The sequence below is a fragment of the Raphanus sativus genome, chromosome 5, assembly GCF_000801105.2.
Source record: "Raphanus sativus cultivar WK10039 chromosome 5, ASM80110v3, whole genome shotgun sequence".
Classification (NCBI taxonomy): domain Eukaryota; kingdom Viridiplantae; phylum Streptophyta; class Magnoliopsida; order Brassicales; family Brassicaceae; genus Raphanus; species Raphanus sativus.
In genome coordinates, this window is record NC_079515.1 from 7,865,318 (window position 1) to 7,881,708 (window position 16,391).

The window sequence follows — 16,391 nt, forward strand, 5'->3', positions numbered from 1 at the left end:
TTATACATAATTTTACTAAAATAAATATTTACAAATAACAAATCAAATTTTAATCTGTACAGCAAAATTTCGATATCTCTTAAAAATTGTTTTTGAGAATTCATATTATATAAGTAAAATATAATTTATAGATTTTTGTTTTGCTGTAATTGTAAGATATTATAGTCAAATAAATATATGAAAAATATAAATAAAACATTTCAATAATACTAATTATAAACTATTTTTAGTCAATTAAATATATATTAGTTAATTATTTTATGTAATCATCTAAGAAAATAGATAATATATTAAAAATATTTCTGTTACTTTGAAAATATATATATTTTGTATTGTTTAAAATTATGTTTATTTTTCTAATATCAAAATATATGTGTGAACCTTTTTTTTATGAAATCACATTATATATAAATATATTTTTCATCAAAGAAAATATAGATATAAAGAAAGTATTCTACTACTTCAAAAGTATATGTTTTTATGTTATTTAAATATGTTTTAAATAGAATATTAGTAAAATATGATAAGCTCTGAAATTGGCACTAAACTTGCATAGAAACTATTTAAGTGTCCAATCCAGATTATTCATGTTCCAGATGATAATGATGGAAATTTCGGTTGAAATTTGGATTTCATTTGAATTCGATTCAGTTTGGTTTGATTCGGTTCTAATAAAATTTTAACTGAAATCAACTGAATTAGTTTGGTTTGTGTTCGGCTCAAGTTTGGTTGGAAAACAATTTATAAAGCATACTATAAATCATCATTTGATGATCACATATTCATTCACTTCTTCATTTTCAATAGAAAATTTAATCCAATAATTTGAATCATTATTTTCAAACATAGTAATCAAAGATTTCACTTCTTCATTTTTAATAGAAAATTTAGTTCAATAATTTGAATCATTATTTTCAAACATAGTAATCCAAGCTTTTGATAATGTAGAAAATCATGTTTCTTATTGTCATGAAAAAACATGTTTTTGTTGTTGTTTTGTGTTTTTCTATTTACATAAAAGACAAAATATATAAACTTTTGTTCTGTTATATTGAATGATTAATTATCTTAATTTAGTGTTGTTAATACATATAGTTTTCTCAGTCAATTTTTTGCATATAGTTAGAGTTTTCAGTTCGATTTTAAACCAAACCAAACCGTTTGGATTGTTTGGATTGATAAAAACATTAACCAAATGGTTGAGATATGCATTTCAATTTAGTTTAGATTGGTTTAGTTTTGATTGATTCGATTTGGCTTTGATTGTAATATGAAGATTATCATTAACAATCATTTTGATTAGTTTTGTTTTGGCTCTTGTTCAGATGCCCGCCATTTTTTGTTTTTTTCACTCGTACAATAGTAGTCATTAAGTCTTCACCAAAAAGAACAACATAGAAATAATTGCCGACTTTTTCAAGAAGTTTCCCTTCAAGTTCTTTGATATATATATATATATATATATGTCTTTAGGGTTTAGAAACCTATGAATGATTTTCCTCGAGTGTATCTCGATGACTCCGTCAATAGTTATAATAATTTATATTAAAGAAAATATATTACAATTGTGATATTATTATTAAAATATTATTATAATTTTCAAATATTTCAAACAAATATTTCCGGTTTTAGTTGTGGATGCATGTTTCCACTTATTTTAAAAATAAGAAGGTTTTATTTAACTACCTATTTTAAAGTTATTAGGAAAACTAATTTAAATAACAGAAAATAAGATATTATTGTTTTTATATTCATTTAAGTTTCCTTTTTAATATTTTCAAAACAAAAATATTTAATGTAATTTCATTAAAAATGTTTACGAAATAATCTTGGTCTTAAAGTACATAAATAAGTTTCTCTTTTAAATCTATTAGTTATTTTTATGCTACATTGTACCGAATCATCACTTTATTTTTTTCTAATTCAGTATTGCAACTTAGCATACACCAAATTATTTTAAAAATCAAAAACATACTTACACAACTAAGATGAAGAACCAAACTAATAAAATGAATACAATTATTTTGATTTGGATAAATTAGATTAAAAATAGTTTTACTTTAATATGAAGTAATATGTAACACAATATATTCACAAAATAAGTAACTCGAGCAATCCAAACTCTTTTATCTAAAATAAATAAATTTAACATAAATTAATCTATTATTATTATTTATAGTAATATTTTTTATACATAGAAGTTATAGAATGACTGAGCATAAATAAATCAATATGATATATGTGCTTTTATTTTTGGCCAAATATATATATATATATACAAATAAGTATTTAAAGGATGACAAAACAAGAAAATGATTATTTAACAAAATAAATATTTTTTTATTTTTTATTGAGCATATAAATGATATTAGCCACCCTAACTTGTGAAAAAATCCGTTGCGAAAAATCATTTTATTCTTCACTTTATAAATATTATTATACATAAATTAATTAATTTATTATAATAAAATTGTCAAAAATGTTTGGTTAGAAATATTTTGTTTGGTACTAAGTTTTGATATGTCATAGTAATAATGATAATGATTATCTATTTTTATTTCATAAGAATAAAATCTATTACGATATATAAATATTTTAATAATATTTCAATAATAAACAATTTTGGAAACATGATAATTACAATACTCTCCTACAAAAATATTTTATATTATTTTATATTATTATATGAAAAAATAGTTCAATGGTTTTAGGTGGGTCAATGATCTTAATAAATTATTTTCATAATATTTATTGATTAGATAATAAAGAGTTTTTTAAAAATACGATAATTATCATTTACACAAATATTTGATTTTATCTTATTATTGTTATATAAAAATATTATTCGCTTATGTTTCATGAAAGGATTATATCAATATTTTGGTAAAGTAAAGTTATATTAGATGTTTCGTCAGCATATACGAGCATAATGTTTTACACATTCTTACGTGATGATTGTTTTAGTTTTTAAAATATGTTTTAGTTTTCCCACCATTTTCTATTCAAGCTCATAATATAAGGAATTTTTGGATAAATTATAAGAAAATAAAAACTGAAACAATATATGTTTATCCTGAAAATATAAGTTTGTAAAATAAATCATTAGAATATACATCGTCACATCAACCAGAGTATTAGGATATGCACTAATTATATCTATTTTCTTAAAAACACATTTTTGATTTTTCAAAACAGGCAACACAAAACAAAATATGTATCTAGTAACCAAGTTACATGCTCCATAAGTTTAAGTCCATACTATATGACCGAGTTCCCTACTCATTACTTCTTTGATTCTTTCAAGATTCAGAGCTAGTTGCATGTGACCCGAAGAAAAAACAAAGGTTTACTTGCATGAAAATATATGTAAATTTATAGTATTGTTTCTGAAGGCAATAAAGGTGCATTAAAAAGCTGGTCAGAAGTACTTGGCTTGCCCTAGCTCTATAAATTTAAAACACAATGACTCCAGAATTGATTGCTCAACTACTTTCTTTTCAGTCCCGGAGATATTTCTTACATTATTGTTGTTTGTACCCACAAGTAAAGTTGATGTTCGGATTATGGTTTTGTGATTTTGTCCTAATGGTCTAGAAACTTGTAGTCACCTCATCCCCTATGGCTATGGCTAGCCTGGCCAAGGGAGGACTTACACTTTTAAACATCCAACACATGTTACTGTCTCCATACGAAATTGCAAATCTATCTATTGATCACTAGTTTGATCCATCTATTCTATGATTCTTGATAGACTCTCAAGGGATATGACTTTCTAGTAATGAAATTTTACTTCTTTAAGTTTGCTATTCTGTAGACAGAATTGATGATGGAAAAGGAAAAAGAAAAAACAGATAAGAGGTATCAAATTAAAAATCTCAAATGTTCATCAACTTTTACTTGTTTCATGTGTTACTAAAACCTCTGTCTGACTTTATGAGCTCCAAGAACAGTCTTAGAACATGGACATATCCGGAGGAGCTCCATACATACTCTTCCACGAATACGGTATCCGCCATTTCCCACCTTCTTCCCCTGCAGGAAAGAAACTTCGTAGTGAGTTTAATCGTCTCACACGATTGATTGGCCGAGATGATCATATAAACTTGAACCAAGAGAACTTTATTTTACCGTGGAACTTGTCAGGAGTTAAACCCGTAAGCTTAGATGCAGCCTCTGCTAGAAGGAATGCATCAGGAATGTTGTCTCCTTCAGAACAGTAACATAGCAGGCATGTCACCTTCAATCCTCTAGCCTAGCAAACAAACAACATAAACACTGAGCAGATCATCTAAGTGCATCAATAATAACTCGGCAAGTGGGCATTTATATACCTTAAAAGCTGAGAAAAGAGCTGCAAATGGCAAGCTTGGGTAGTAGTCTATATCTTCAAGCTCATCTTCTGAAGGTAAAGTCAGCTCTTCATTACTGTTCTTGTCAAAGACAGAGCTAAGATACTTCCAACATCTTCCTTGTGAATCATACTCGCGCAATCTTCCAAATCCGAGTGATTCACAGCGATCATCTCTTCCATCGGATTCGGCGTTAGACAGATAATACACCTGTGGGCCTCTAAAGCAATTTTCCACAGAGAACACAAAATAAACACTTCGCTCTTAGTAAATGAAAGGAAGACAAAACAAAACAAAAAAAAAGGTGCAAGTGAAGCTCAGTTAAGTCTAAACTACCTAGACAAATCCAAGTTGTGCAGCCTCTGGAAGTCTAAACTCGAAAGCACAATAACATCCTTCTTTCCACTTGAAGCAGCAAACTCTGCTATATTCTCCGCAAATTTAATCATCATCCCCTGTTTTTTTTTAAAAAAAACATAACTTTAGAATGTCTCACTAAGTTCCCAAACATTTTTAACCGAGAAAACAAATTCAAGCTAACATAGTCCCAACAAGAGAGCAAGCATTTGAATGCAGAAATTCTGAAGAAAACACAGAAAGATTGAAGGAAATGTAATACCTTTGCAACAGGAGAGCGTTGCTGAGCAAGAGTAGTAGCAGTTGAAGATGACTCATAAACTGAAAAGGCAAATAAAACTTGAGGGTTTCAACAAGGCTGATTCAACGATGCAACAGTGGCACTAAAAAGCAGAAACTAGCTTTTTCCATTTAACAACACGGACAAGAAGTCTTTAGGGAAATCAATCCTTGTAAAAGAAGCAGATAGATTAGATTAGATTAGATTAGAATACCCTCGAGAGGAAGAGCGAGATCACCACAAGGAAGAGGGCCATAAGCGTCATTGCCAACACAAGGAAGGAGATTGGGATCATCGAGATAACCAACTCTCTCTGCAGCAGTAGATGACACTAGAAGATCAACACCTAGCTGCCCTACGTTCCCAATTGACAGTGCAGGCTGGTTTGGAAACAAAACAAAAAAGGAGACAACCAGTCAATCAGTTCTTCAATTACAAATCTCTAATTTCTCAAGAAAGCTGCAGTTTTTAAGATTTACAGATCGAAATAAGAAACGATAGAAAAAGCTTACGAGAATCAAAGTGGAACACTCTTCATGGACTCGCTTTCCTTCTTCAACTACAAACTCCATGAAATCGAAATCGAAATCGAAACGAAGCTAAACACTGCTGATTACAAGACCAAATCCAGGAAGCTGTCTTGAAAGGGTTCGGCAATTAACACACTTTTTCTCTTTGGTCGTCGAGCTTGAAGAGCAAGCCAGGGACTGATTATGGGCCGATAATTTTTTTTTAAAAGTTATTATGGGCTAAAAATTGTCCTTAAGGCCCAATATCCCTATTGAAAAGAAAATTACGAACTACAAGTCTTATGTGTAGAGTTAACGTAACCTTGGCTATATTTGATTTCGGATCTGTAAACTTGGCTTTTCAGCTTTAAACACTTTAACCTAGCAAACTATTATTTATTTGACTTGAATTGATTCTTTTTTTTTTTTGACAACGACTTGAATTGATTCATGTAGCTACATCGGTTTGATTTCATATGAAACCTTGCAATTTTTTTAGTGACTTCACTAAAATTTTGACGTTTTGTTAAGTCAAATGCTATTGTTATTTATGAACTTGATCGATTAAATGAGGCCTGCTCTTTTGTGGGTTACACATGGAACAACTACGATTCTACACTAAGATGGTTTTTGTCATGGGGTTTATTTTGGTTTAACTCGGAACGGGTTTGCATTAGAGTCTTTGTAAGAAAACTCTTGCCATCTTTTTAATATATTGCACCAAATTTTAGCCAAAAAAAAAAACTAGATCGATTAAAGTAGGCTAGCTAGGTTTGTTTGCTCACGCTATATAATATGTGAAACCCGTTGAATTATCACATGTAGTTACCAACCAAATACCACAACCAATGTTCTAATTTTTTTGTTTGTGTATCATTATATCATAATCTAAGTTAGATATAGATGATATGTTTGTAGTTGCTGCAAAAGAAAAGAAAGCAAAATTGTATGAGTCAAAAAGTGTGATCACTGGAACAGATAGTTAGATAGCCAACACTAAAAATATGTAATCAATGGATGATTATCACCAAAAAGTATAAAATGATAGAAAATCATTTTATCTGTGTGGTGTGATTTATTAGTCGGGTTTTATTCTTCGTAAGCCATGTATGATATATATCATATGATGACAAACAAAAGATAATCATTCAAATGAATAAATTAATCATCTAAAATAACATGTAAAAACTTTATGATGCTGGTTGTCTATTAGGTATGGTATGGGTTCTGTTCCCTTATTGCTCTTTTATGATATACATGAAAATCATGATTGTTTTCATTCTGAGTGAAATTATCCACCTCGTCAGGTAGTTACAGTAATTGACATCAACCAATAATATGATTATTTTATGAAATAATTATGCATGTATGGATTTAGAGTTAAGTAATTACTGTGGATACTAAAGAAAGAATGATTATTGTAGAAACGAAGTAAACAAAAAAAAAAGTTGAAAGACACCCGTCAAGGAGTGGTGGACCAAACAGTCCATATGATATATGATGATGAATCAAATCTTATCCACTAATTGAATATTATCGTTTCTTTTATTTAATTATGAACCGTCTCTTTGCGATCTTAATCATGTGTTCTAATTTACAACTCCAACTAAAATCTCAACAACCAACATTTATTTGATAAAGTTTTTCTTTTTGTAAATTACACATGTCCTTGCAATAGTCTCTCATGTGTGATGTCTCCATCAAAATCTCGATTTCGAGTAGTTTTCAGAAAAGAAAAAAAAGATATGGTCGTGTTTTTGCTTCGTAAAACAAGGCCAAGTGTGTAACATGATTTTAAGTTCTTTTTTCTCGAGACGCTTAAATAACTCACCGAACAAATACATTCAGAAAGTATAATTAACCGAGAATTTTAGGTGATTTGTATTAAAATAAATCCGGTCGGAATGGTTCATTAAATAAGTTTTTAAAATTCACTATTATTAAATTTGATACTCCCTCTGTTTTTTAAAGATGTATGTTTTGGAGTTTTCACACATATTAAGAAAACATATTAATCATACATTGTTTTTAGAAAATATCAAATTTCAATGCATTTTAACCAATAATCTCTCAGTAAATTCAATTAATTTTATTGAAAATTGCAATTTTTATATAGAAAACATAAAAAATACATCTTTTTGAAACAAATATTTTTTCCAGAACATGCATCTTTTAAAAACAGAGGGAGTATTTCGTAAAATACTTTGAAATCCACTGTTATTGAAAATATTTTACGTTGTAAAATTTAAAAGTTTCGAGATGATTTTAGAGATTTTCGGTGGAATTTCTTAGTTAAAAAAATAAAACTCAAACCCTTTGGTTTTAGATGATATTCTAGAGTATTTTAACAAAATGACATAAATTTTTCCAACTTATTAAAATCACATCCTAAATATCTAAACCCCTAATTAATGAACCCTTCCGACCGGATTTAAATGTCATAATTAATTCGCTCTTAACGGTCCAAAAGTTCCGAGATTTCTAACCGATAATAGCCATCATCTAGAGAAAGAGTATTAGGGATGTTATATATCTCACATCGGAAACTCTAAGGGACATCAACTAATATATAAATGGTTAGGGTTAATCCACTAATTGTCAATTGATTTTAAGTTGGAAGTTCATGAAAATTAATATGTTATCAGAGCCCGATCCATGCAGTCCAACCCGATTCACATCGATCCAGTCCAAAGTTAGTCCATCGATCTTTGTCCGAGCATTCCGAGATTGACGCTCAAAGAAACATCATCCCGAGATGGTGTGTTAGATACAAAGTGTCTCGCATCGATAGTTAGAAAGGATCATAAGCAAATATATAAGATAGATGAGTCACTCTTATTATCACCAATTAGTTTTAGGCCGAAGTCCATATAGCTTTAACAGTAACTATCTGAGAACTCCTCACTAACTGGGTAACACAATTTTGTTTATTTGTCCATGGTACGGCTGTCCTGTGAAGAACCTCCAAAAAATCTTGATAATTGTTAGTTTTATGATAGTTAGCATTTGGTATTGTGTGTATATGGGGCTTGTACTCTTGACATAGTTGTGACGGGATGCGTACGTACCATAGATATTCATGACAACGATTTGATATCTGTGGAAATGTTGTTATATTATTAGATAGCGACTGATCATACAGTAATTCAAACTTATCACAAAATATCGTGTGATCAAATGAATGACGTGCAAAATGTAAACTACTATAATAGAGAAAAAGTGCAACTTTGTCTGATTAAAAAGGTGGTTAGTTCGGGTTACTGAAAGTGACAATTGCATTCTGAATCATTCAAGCATCTAGCGGAAAAATAAAGGAGATCTGTGGTAATATGTATTATAATTTTTATCATACCTCTCTGAACATCGAATCGATTTAAATATAAACTTCGTTTCTCATTGATATCGGAACAGTAATGTCCTGCAGATGGATCGCGTGTAAATGTAAAAGGCTTTGGGGTTCGACGGGTTACTTACTGACAAACGTCTTTAAGAACGCAGTCGTTCTAGAATTTGCGGCCATGACCATTGACAATTACCATTTTTCGGATACTAATTAATGGAAAAGGTAAACGAGGGCATTGTTTTTATGAAATCCTAAAAATGTCAAAACTGTGGTAGCTCTGTCAAAGAATCGTTTTCAATTTAATTAGGGGTTGACAATAGAGGATCGGATCACTTCGAATGTCGCGGTTTCCATTTATAACTTTAACATGGATTATCAAGATCCAAGGTGGGTTTTATACATATAAAAAACTAAAATATGGGAATCTGAAGTTTTAATTCGTTTAGTATTGAATCGAGATTTATTTATCATAATTTAACGTTATACAAATGATGAACAAGTCTTATGTTAGTTACCACTAAAACCCATATTTTATAAAGTTTATCTTGTCGATGAGATGATATAAATTATTTATTTTAAATAAAAGATTGTTACATGCATACAAACGAGGCACACATATATGTTATTAGAAACTTTAATTTCAACTGTCTAAGTTGAATAATTTTATATACGAACTCATATGTTTTAGAAGATTCCCATACTCCCCCAAAGTCCAAAGATATCCAAAAAGGTACTTTACGTAGAAAAGATCTTTAGATATGAAAGTCAATCAAGACGAATAAGACCAGGTGTGAATAGTTTGGGAGACATTAGGCCTGGGCACGGATCGGATATTCGGGTTTTTGAAGGTATTTGTGATTTGCTTCGAATGTTACGGATATCTGATTTTTCGATTTGCTTTGCTTCGGAAAAATACGGATATTCGGAAAAACGGATATCCGGAAAATAAATAGATATTTGCGGATATTCGCGGATACTTACGGATCTCTCATTTGTTTTGATTAATACAAATAATCTTAAAAATTTGATACAAATTTGTTTTGTAAAATATATTTTTTGCATGATATAAAAGATAAAAATTAAAAAAAGCAATGAATCTTCATATTTTGTAAATTTTTAAACTTAGTTAAAATTATAATAACACAAAACTTAAAAAAAAATTATAATTATCGTAAATATTTTCTCTTCCTTTTATGTAATACTTTTATATAAGTAATAATATGAATAGAATCTATCAAATAATATATTAGAATAATAATTATATAATTTTATACATTTAAAACTTTAAATATAATCAAAATATACATGTATTTATATATTGACGGATCGGATCGGATATTCGCTTCCCAAAATTTTAATATTTGTGATTTGCTTCGATTTTGACGGATATTGAATTTTAGTATTTGCTTTGCTTCGAAAGCTTACGGATATTCGGAATTTTCGAATCGAATAGCAACGGATAACGAATCGAATCAAATTTAACGGATAAAATGCCCAGCCCTAGGAGACATAGACTCGTTCATTTCGGTTGTGTTCAATAGTCTTTCAAAAAAAAAATACTTTGCAACAAGAAGAAAAGAAGTTTTGCAACTTGCTTTTTTTTTGCCGTATGCAACTTGCTTAATTTGTACGAGTAGTCGATTCTAATAAAGAAGAAGAAATCCGAGGATCAAACTTTCTATCGTTCATGGGCAGTCAGAAAAGTCAAACATCTGGAAGAAAACCTTTTTTGCTCTCTCACATGTCAAAATTAAATTAAAAACTTACAAACCAAGTAATAAAAACCAATACGTAACAAAAAAACAGTTACGTAATGTTAATATTATGAACCGTGTGAAGATGATCAGCCGCCAACATAGATAGCCACACTCGCTTTGTCTTGTTTCTTTTTTTTTTCTTTTTTTTTCTGTAAACTGATTTGTCTTGTTTCTTCTATTGCTCGTTTACTAACTCTAAATAACAAAACTTAGCTTCACCCCCTAAGGTTAACCTCTACATTCACCCACCAATAGAAATTAGTTAATTAAAATTTAATATCTTTTAAAAAAAGGAAACCAAGTAATAAGAATTTAATAAAATAAAATTATGTTTTTAGATAAATAAAAAATAGTAGCAATTATCAAAAAATATATTCTTTTTAATATTGATAAATCCGTCAGAAAATACTAAACCCTAAACCCTAAATTCTAAACCATAAATCTTAAATTCTAAATACTAAACCCTAAATCCTTGGGAAAAGCTTGAACCCTTGGGCAAATCATATATCCTAAACCCTTAAATTTAAACCAAACCTTAAATCATAAACTAAATTCTAATCCCTAAACCATAAATCATAACCCCTAATACTAAACCCTAGATCCTAAATTCCAAAATGGGTTATGGTTTAGGATTAAGAGTTTATGATTTAATATTTGTCAAAGAATTTAGGGTTTAGGGTTTCATGTTTAGAATTTAGGGTTTAATATTATGGTCTATGATTAAGGGTTTAGGGTTTAGGATTTAAGATTAACGATTTAGGATATAGGATTTGTCCAAGGGTTCAGGCTTTCCCTAAAGGTTTAAGGTTTAGTATTTAGAATTTAGGGTTTAGGGCTTAGTATTTTCTGACGGATTTATCAATACTAAAATTATTTTTTTAACAATTTCTACTATTTTTTATTTATCTAAAAACAAAATTTTATTTCATTAAATTCTTATTACTTGGTTTCCTTTTTTAAAAGATATCAAATCTCAATTAACTAATTCCTATTGGTGGATGAATGTAGGGGGTGGAGCTAAGTTTTGTTCACTTCTGAATTATCCAACCAACTTTAAGTTCAAAAGAAAAATTATCCAACCAACTTCTCAGAAAAACCCTAATCGTTGTACGGAGGCATCTCATGTTACAAGTATTTTCACATTGCCCAAGCAACATGTACTATGTATGCATTACGTTTAACTTATGGCAAATCTCTAAAATAGCACTTTTTAAGTTTTTATCACAAAATAGCACTTAAAAAATAAAATGACCAAAATAGCACTTTTTGTTTTGAAATTTTTTCATTTTTATTTTTTTATTTTTAAAAATTTGAATACATTCCTAAAACTCTCACCCCTTAACTCTAAACCATATATCTTAGATTAATTAACCCAAACGTTATAAATGCATATTTACCCTTCAATAAAAAAAATTGGTCATTTTTTCTTTGTGATGATATTTTTGTGACAAAAACTTGGTTTTGTGCTATTTTTGTCTTTTTCTTTTTAACTTAATACATTTTGAATTATTTTTGGTATTTTCGTTGTTTTTTTTTGAGAGAGGTGTTGTCGTTTTGTTAATGAGCTTCATATGCACATTTCTTTTTTGGTAAACAGCTTCATATATAAATTTGTTAACAAATGGTTGTCTAGTTAACAGTTTGAAGAATCCACTTTTCGAATCAACAAAGGCAAAAACTTTCTTTAGAATCAATAAAATGTTTATTTCTAAACAAAAAAAAAGAATCCAAATAAAGTGTTGATTTACATTATTCTCATCAACACGGTCTCATGTGAAAACTGGCGTTCACGGTATGTGACGGTCACGTCCCCCAGTCTCAAAACCACGCGTCAGTAACCCACGTCGTCCGCTCACCAACTTTTACTCCTTCATCTTCTCTATATATAACCCAACTAAACTTCTTCCCCACTCTCTTTTATTTCTAAAAATCTCACAATTTGAAACTTTGTTCTCCTTAAAACTTACCCACACGACAACGAAATTAAAACTCTTTAAAGAAAAAAGAAACCCCACAACAACTCCATTTATAGCTTTCTTCATTTTCTTTTGTCCAATCAAGAAAATATGGTTATAGCTGCAGACACCAGTGGTGGTACTCATCACCGGAGACCCACTTTCGCTGCTTTCTTAAACACCGACGAAGAAGAACAGAGCCATGATGTTGCTGATGTCATCAACAATGCGCCGACCACGAGCAGCGATTCGTCTCCAAATCAGGTCCCATCTCCATGGAATCAGACTTACTCTCCGTACTACACCGACACAACAACGACGCCCACCATGTCTCCGTCGCCGTGGAACCAGACTTACTCTCCCTATTACAAGTCTCCCTGGATCTACCAGACCCCCCGAAACATAGATGATGATTCAGACAACGGTTTGATCGGTACGATCATGAGGCAAGAAGGTCATGTCTACTCGTTAGCTGCTTCAGGAGATCTTCTATTCACCGGATCCGATTCCAAGAACATTCGGGTCTGGAAAGATCTCAAGGACTTCGCAGGTTTTAAATCAACCAGTGGTTCAGTTAAAGCGATTGTGATAACCGGAAATAACCGGATTTTCACCGGTCATCAAGACGGTAAAATCCGGGTTTGGAGAGGGTCTAAGAGACGAACCGGAGTATATTCGCGAATCGGGAGCTTACCGAGTACGAAGCAGTCTCTGACCAAATCCGTGAACCCGAAGAACTACGTCGAGGTACGTCGCCATAAAAACGTTCTCAAGATACGACACTACGACGCCGTTTCGTGTCTAAGCTTAAACGAAGAGCTCGGTTTACTCTACTCCGGTTCGTGGGACAAGACTCTCAAAGTCTGGAGACTCTCCGACTCGAAATGCTTAGAATCGATTCAAGCTCACGACGACGCCGTCAACACCGTCGCCGACGGGTTCGACGACTTGCTGTTCACCGGATCCGCCGACGGAACTTTGAAAGCGTGGAAACGCGAGCTTCAAGGGAGAGGGACGAAGCATTTTCTGGCTAACGTGTTGATGAAGCAAGAGAGCGCCGTGACGGCGTTGGCGGTTAACTTAACGGCGTGCGTTGTTTACTGTGGAACTTCGGACGGTTCCGTTAATTTCTGGGAAGGGAAGAAGTACCTTTCTCACGGCGGGATTCTCCGGGGCCACCGTATGGCGGTGCTCTGCCTCGCCGCCGCCGGGAGTCTGGTGCTGAGCGGAGGAGCGGATAAGAACATTTGCGTGTGGAGGAGGAACGGTGATGGGACGCACTCGTGTCTCTCGGTGTTGACGGACCACGCGGGACCGGTCAAGTGTTTGACGGCGGTGGAAGAGGCAGAGGAGAAAGGAGACGGGAGATGGGTTGTGTACAGTGGAAGCTTGGATAAATCGGTGAAGGTGTGGCGCGTGACGGAGACTGCGCCACAGGTGATTGGCTGATATGCTACGAGGAGGAGGGGAGATTACGCGCCGTCTTAGCGCGTGGGATGAGACTACGGGAAAAAAAGAGAGAATGTTCCGCGGGATATGTGGTTCTTGTCTTTGTGGTCAAGACAAGTTTTATGGCCGGCAAACGGAAGCATATCTTACGACCAATTAAAGACACCCACGTCATTAAAGTATCTAAAAGGTTTAGATTGGTCTTATTTTTTTTTTGTCGACGATTAGTCCTCTATTTTATTCGATTCTTCATTGTTAACTGCACATATTTGAATTCTGTCTGAAAAGAAACATAACAGTGTGGGGGAGGAATGATTCTGCCAACCAAACCCCTATATTATTCCATTTTGTTAAAATCAAATTTATTTGTATTTCATATGGAATTCGATCAAAATGCAGTGTTGGTCAATTTAAAACTGATATTGTATAATATAAAATTTGAATATTAGACCTGTAATGTGTACGTTAAGTTGATTTGTTGGTTCTCTTTATTGACTAAGATTTAGACGTTGAAAAGAAAAGTTTTAGACGTTGAAAAATGAGATGTAAAATTTTGTATTGGTGTCTTCTTAAATTTATATAAAATGTCTCACTAGCGAGATCATAGGATGTGTAAGACAATTTAGTTACAAATTTACATTAACATTCAAATAACTAGGTCAGGAAAGAGTGCAAGGGCCATAGGCTTTACGTCCCTCTACTGCTCCTCTTCTTACTGCATCTGCTGCTTTCAATGCCCTTGGTTTCTGCTCCTTTTGTATATTCATCTCCTTGACAGGCCAAATATGGAATGGATGCAAACCAGGTCTTGCAGAAGCTTTTAATTTTTCAAAGGTTCTAGTGGAGTAACAAACAAGAAATCCAGACAAACCCATTTGATGTATGCTTGCATTGTGATGTGATATAACAAACAAGAAATCTAGCCAAATTTTTCAAAGGTTCTAGTTGATATTCAACAAGTAGTGGGAAAGTTACTTTTTCACCTTACCAGTATTGTGTGAATTCCTAGGCACGACAGTGAATCCAACTCTTGTCCTCTCATCTAACAACTAGAATCACAAAATTCCACGATCAAACCTATGTGATGGGCAAGTCATATTGTTAGGCCCCCATACCCTACAAATGTTCGGCAAAACCCCAATTCAAATGAAAATTGGAGTGGAGGAACCAATGTTTAGTGAAGTTACTCTGGGAAAGGATTGGTCTTATAATATATGCTTGCATTGTGATGCGATACTTAAGTCTCTCTGTCACAATTTCTTATACATTATATTTAATATTTTAACATAATATATATATTTAATTAAATTTCGACCAAAAAATATATTTATTTAATTGAATTTAAATAATTAAAAATAGTTGTACAAATAGAAAAATAACACATGTAAAACTAATGTCGTAAAAACATTTCTCATTGTTAAGAGACTTTTTTAGAGACCACCACTAATTATGCTCTGACCTAAATCGTGAGTTTCTACAACTAGTTTGTGGAGCATCATGTATTGGAAGAGTATGCTTTCAAGGAACAATACCTTAGATTGTAGTCTACATATCGTTTTTTAGACATCAAACAATGGTCAACCATGATTGACTTCATATATAAAGAACTCCAATCATGGTCCTTCAACCCCCAAAATGAGTCATTCAGCCAGTTGACTAAAATTATGCAGTTTTGCTAACACGTTTATTCATATAGCATATTCTAGAACTTTTGAATAAATCATCAAGGTTAGTATGTGCTTTCCAAAAGCAAAAAGAAGAACGAAACATGAAAAAATGGAGGTTGCACTTTACAAACGACGTGGTGTTAATCATCCTTCTTCAACTTAGTTAGGCAAAGCTCAATTAGGTTCTTGTCTATTTGACTTCAAATTAATTAAGAAGGAATAAGCCCATAAACTTGACTACCTTATATTTTCAGATCGTCAAATGGTAGCCTATGAATGGTCTTTCAAACTAATCATAAACTTCACTTTTTTCTATTTCAGTAATATCTAGACCTAAGGAATCTATTTGCTCCGTTTATTATATAAATACATGGATGGAATAATTTGTGAACACGATCACGATTTAAGAATGATATGATCTTACACGCAAGCACGCACTCAACATCTAGGCTCGTAGCTCTCACTAGAACTAGTATAACCTTTAAAGGATACTATAAATTTTAGGTAATAAATAAAGATGTTGAGTTAAAAAACGTAACCGACCTTAGCTCAGTTGGTAGAGCGGAAGACTGTAGTAGTTGCAGACAATCTTTAGGTCGCTGGTTCGATTCCGGCAGGTCGGAATTATCTTATTTCACACACTTTTTTGGACTTTTTGTAAAATCCAGCTCATCATATCTTTTTAGAAACCAAACCCAAAAATATATCTCTTTTTTAATTCGTTG

At 31.9% G+C, this 16,391-nt stretch overlaps 2 protein-coding genes and 1 non-coding gene across 3 annotated transcripts; 2 read left to right on the forward strand and 1 right to left on the reverse strand.

Annotated features, from left to right (window-relative positions):
- Nucleotides 1–3,765: 3,765 nt before the first annotated feature.
- On the reverse strand, nt 3,766–5,662 carry LOC108859154 (uncharacterized). The gene is made up of 7 exons (XM_018633013.2): nt 5,499–5,662; nt 5,201–5,366; nt 4,969–5,027; nt 4,686–4,804; nt 4,332–4,569; nt 4,129–4,252; nt 3,766–4,032 (listed from the first exon to the last, which is right to left on the reverse strand). Exons 1-7 carry the CDS (start codon nt 5,556–5,558, stop codon nt 3,953–3,955), a joined length of 846 nt encoding a protein of 281 aa, XP_018488515.1. The 5' UTR covers nt 5,559–5,662; the 3' UTR covers nt 3,766–3,952.
- A 6,867-nt stretch (nt 5,663–12,529) lies between these two features.
- Nucleotides 12,530–14,473, forward strand: LOC108857493 (protein JINGUBANG). The gene has a single exon (XM_018631482.2). It carries the CDS (start codon nt 12,662–12,664, stop codon nt 13,997–13,999), a length of 1,338 nt encoding a protein of 445 aa, XP_018486984.1. The 5' UTR covers nt 12,530–12,661; the 3' UTR covers nt 14,000–14,473.
- Nucleotides 14,474–16,204: 1,731 nt separating this feature from the next.
- On the forward strand, nt 16,205–16,289 carry TRNAY-GUA (transfer RNA tyrosine (anticodon GUA)). The gene is given in 2 exon segments: nt 16,205–16,241; nt 16,254–16,289. It is a non-coding gene; the product is annotated as a tRNA-Tyr (tRNA).
- The last annotated feature ends 102 nt before the right edge of the window (nt 16,290–16,391 follow it).

What these genes read in the sequence shown, in the direction of transcription:
- LOC108857493 (XM_018631482.2), top strand. Translation starts at nt 12,662, where the DNA reads ATGGTTATAGCTGCAGACACCAGTGGTGGTACTCATCACCGGAGACCC.
- LOC108859154 (XM_018633013.2), bottom strand. Translation starts at nt 5,558, where the DNA reads ATGGAGTTTGTAGTTGAAGAAGGAAAGCGAGTCCATGAAGAGTGTTCC. An exon ending in AGTGTTCCACTTTGATTCTC is followed by an intron (nt 5,367 to 5,498) that starts GTAAGCTTTTTC and finishes TTTCCAAACCAG; the next exon opens with CCTGCACTGTCAATTGGGAA. An exon ending in AACTCCTGACAAGTTCCACG is followed by an intron (nt 4,033 to 4,128) that starts GTAAAATAAAGT and finishes TCTTTCCTGCAG; the next exon opens with GGGAAGAAGGTGGGAAATGG.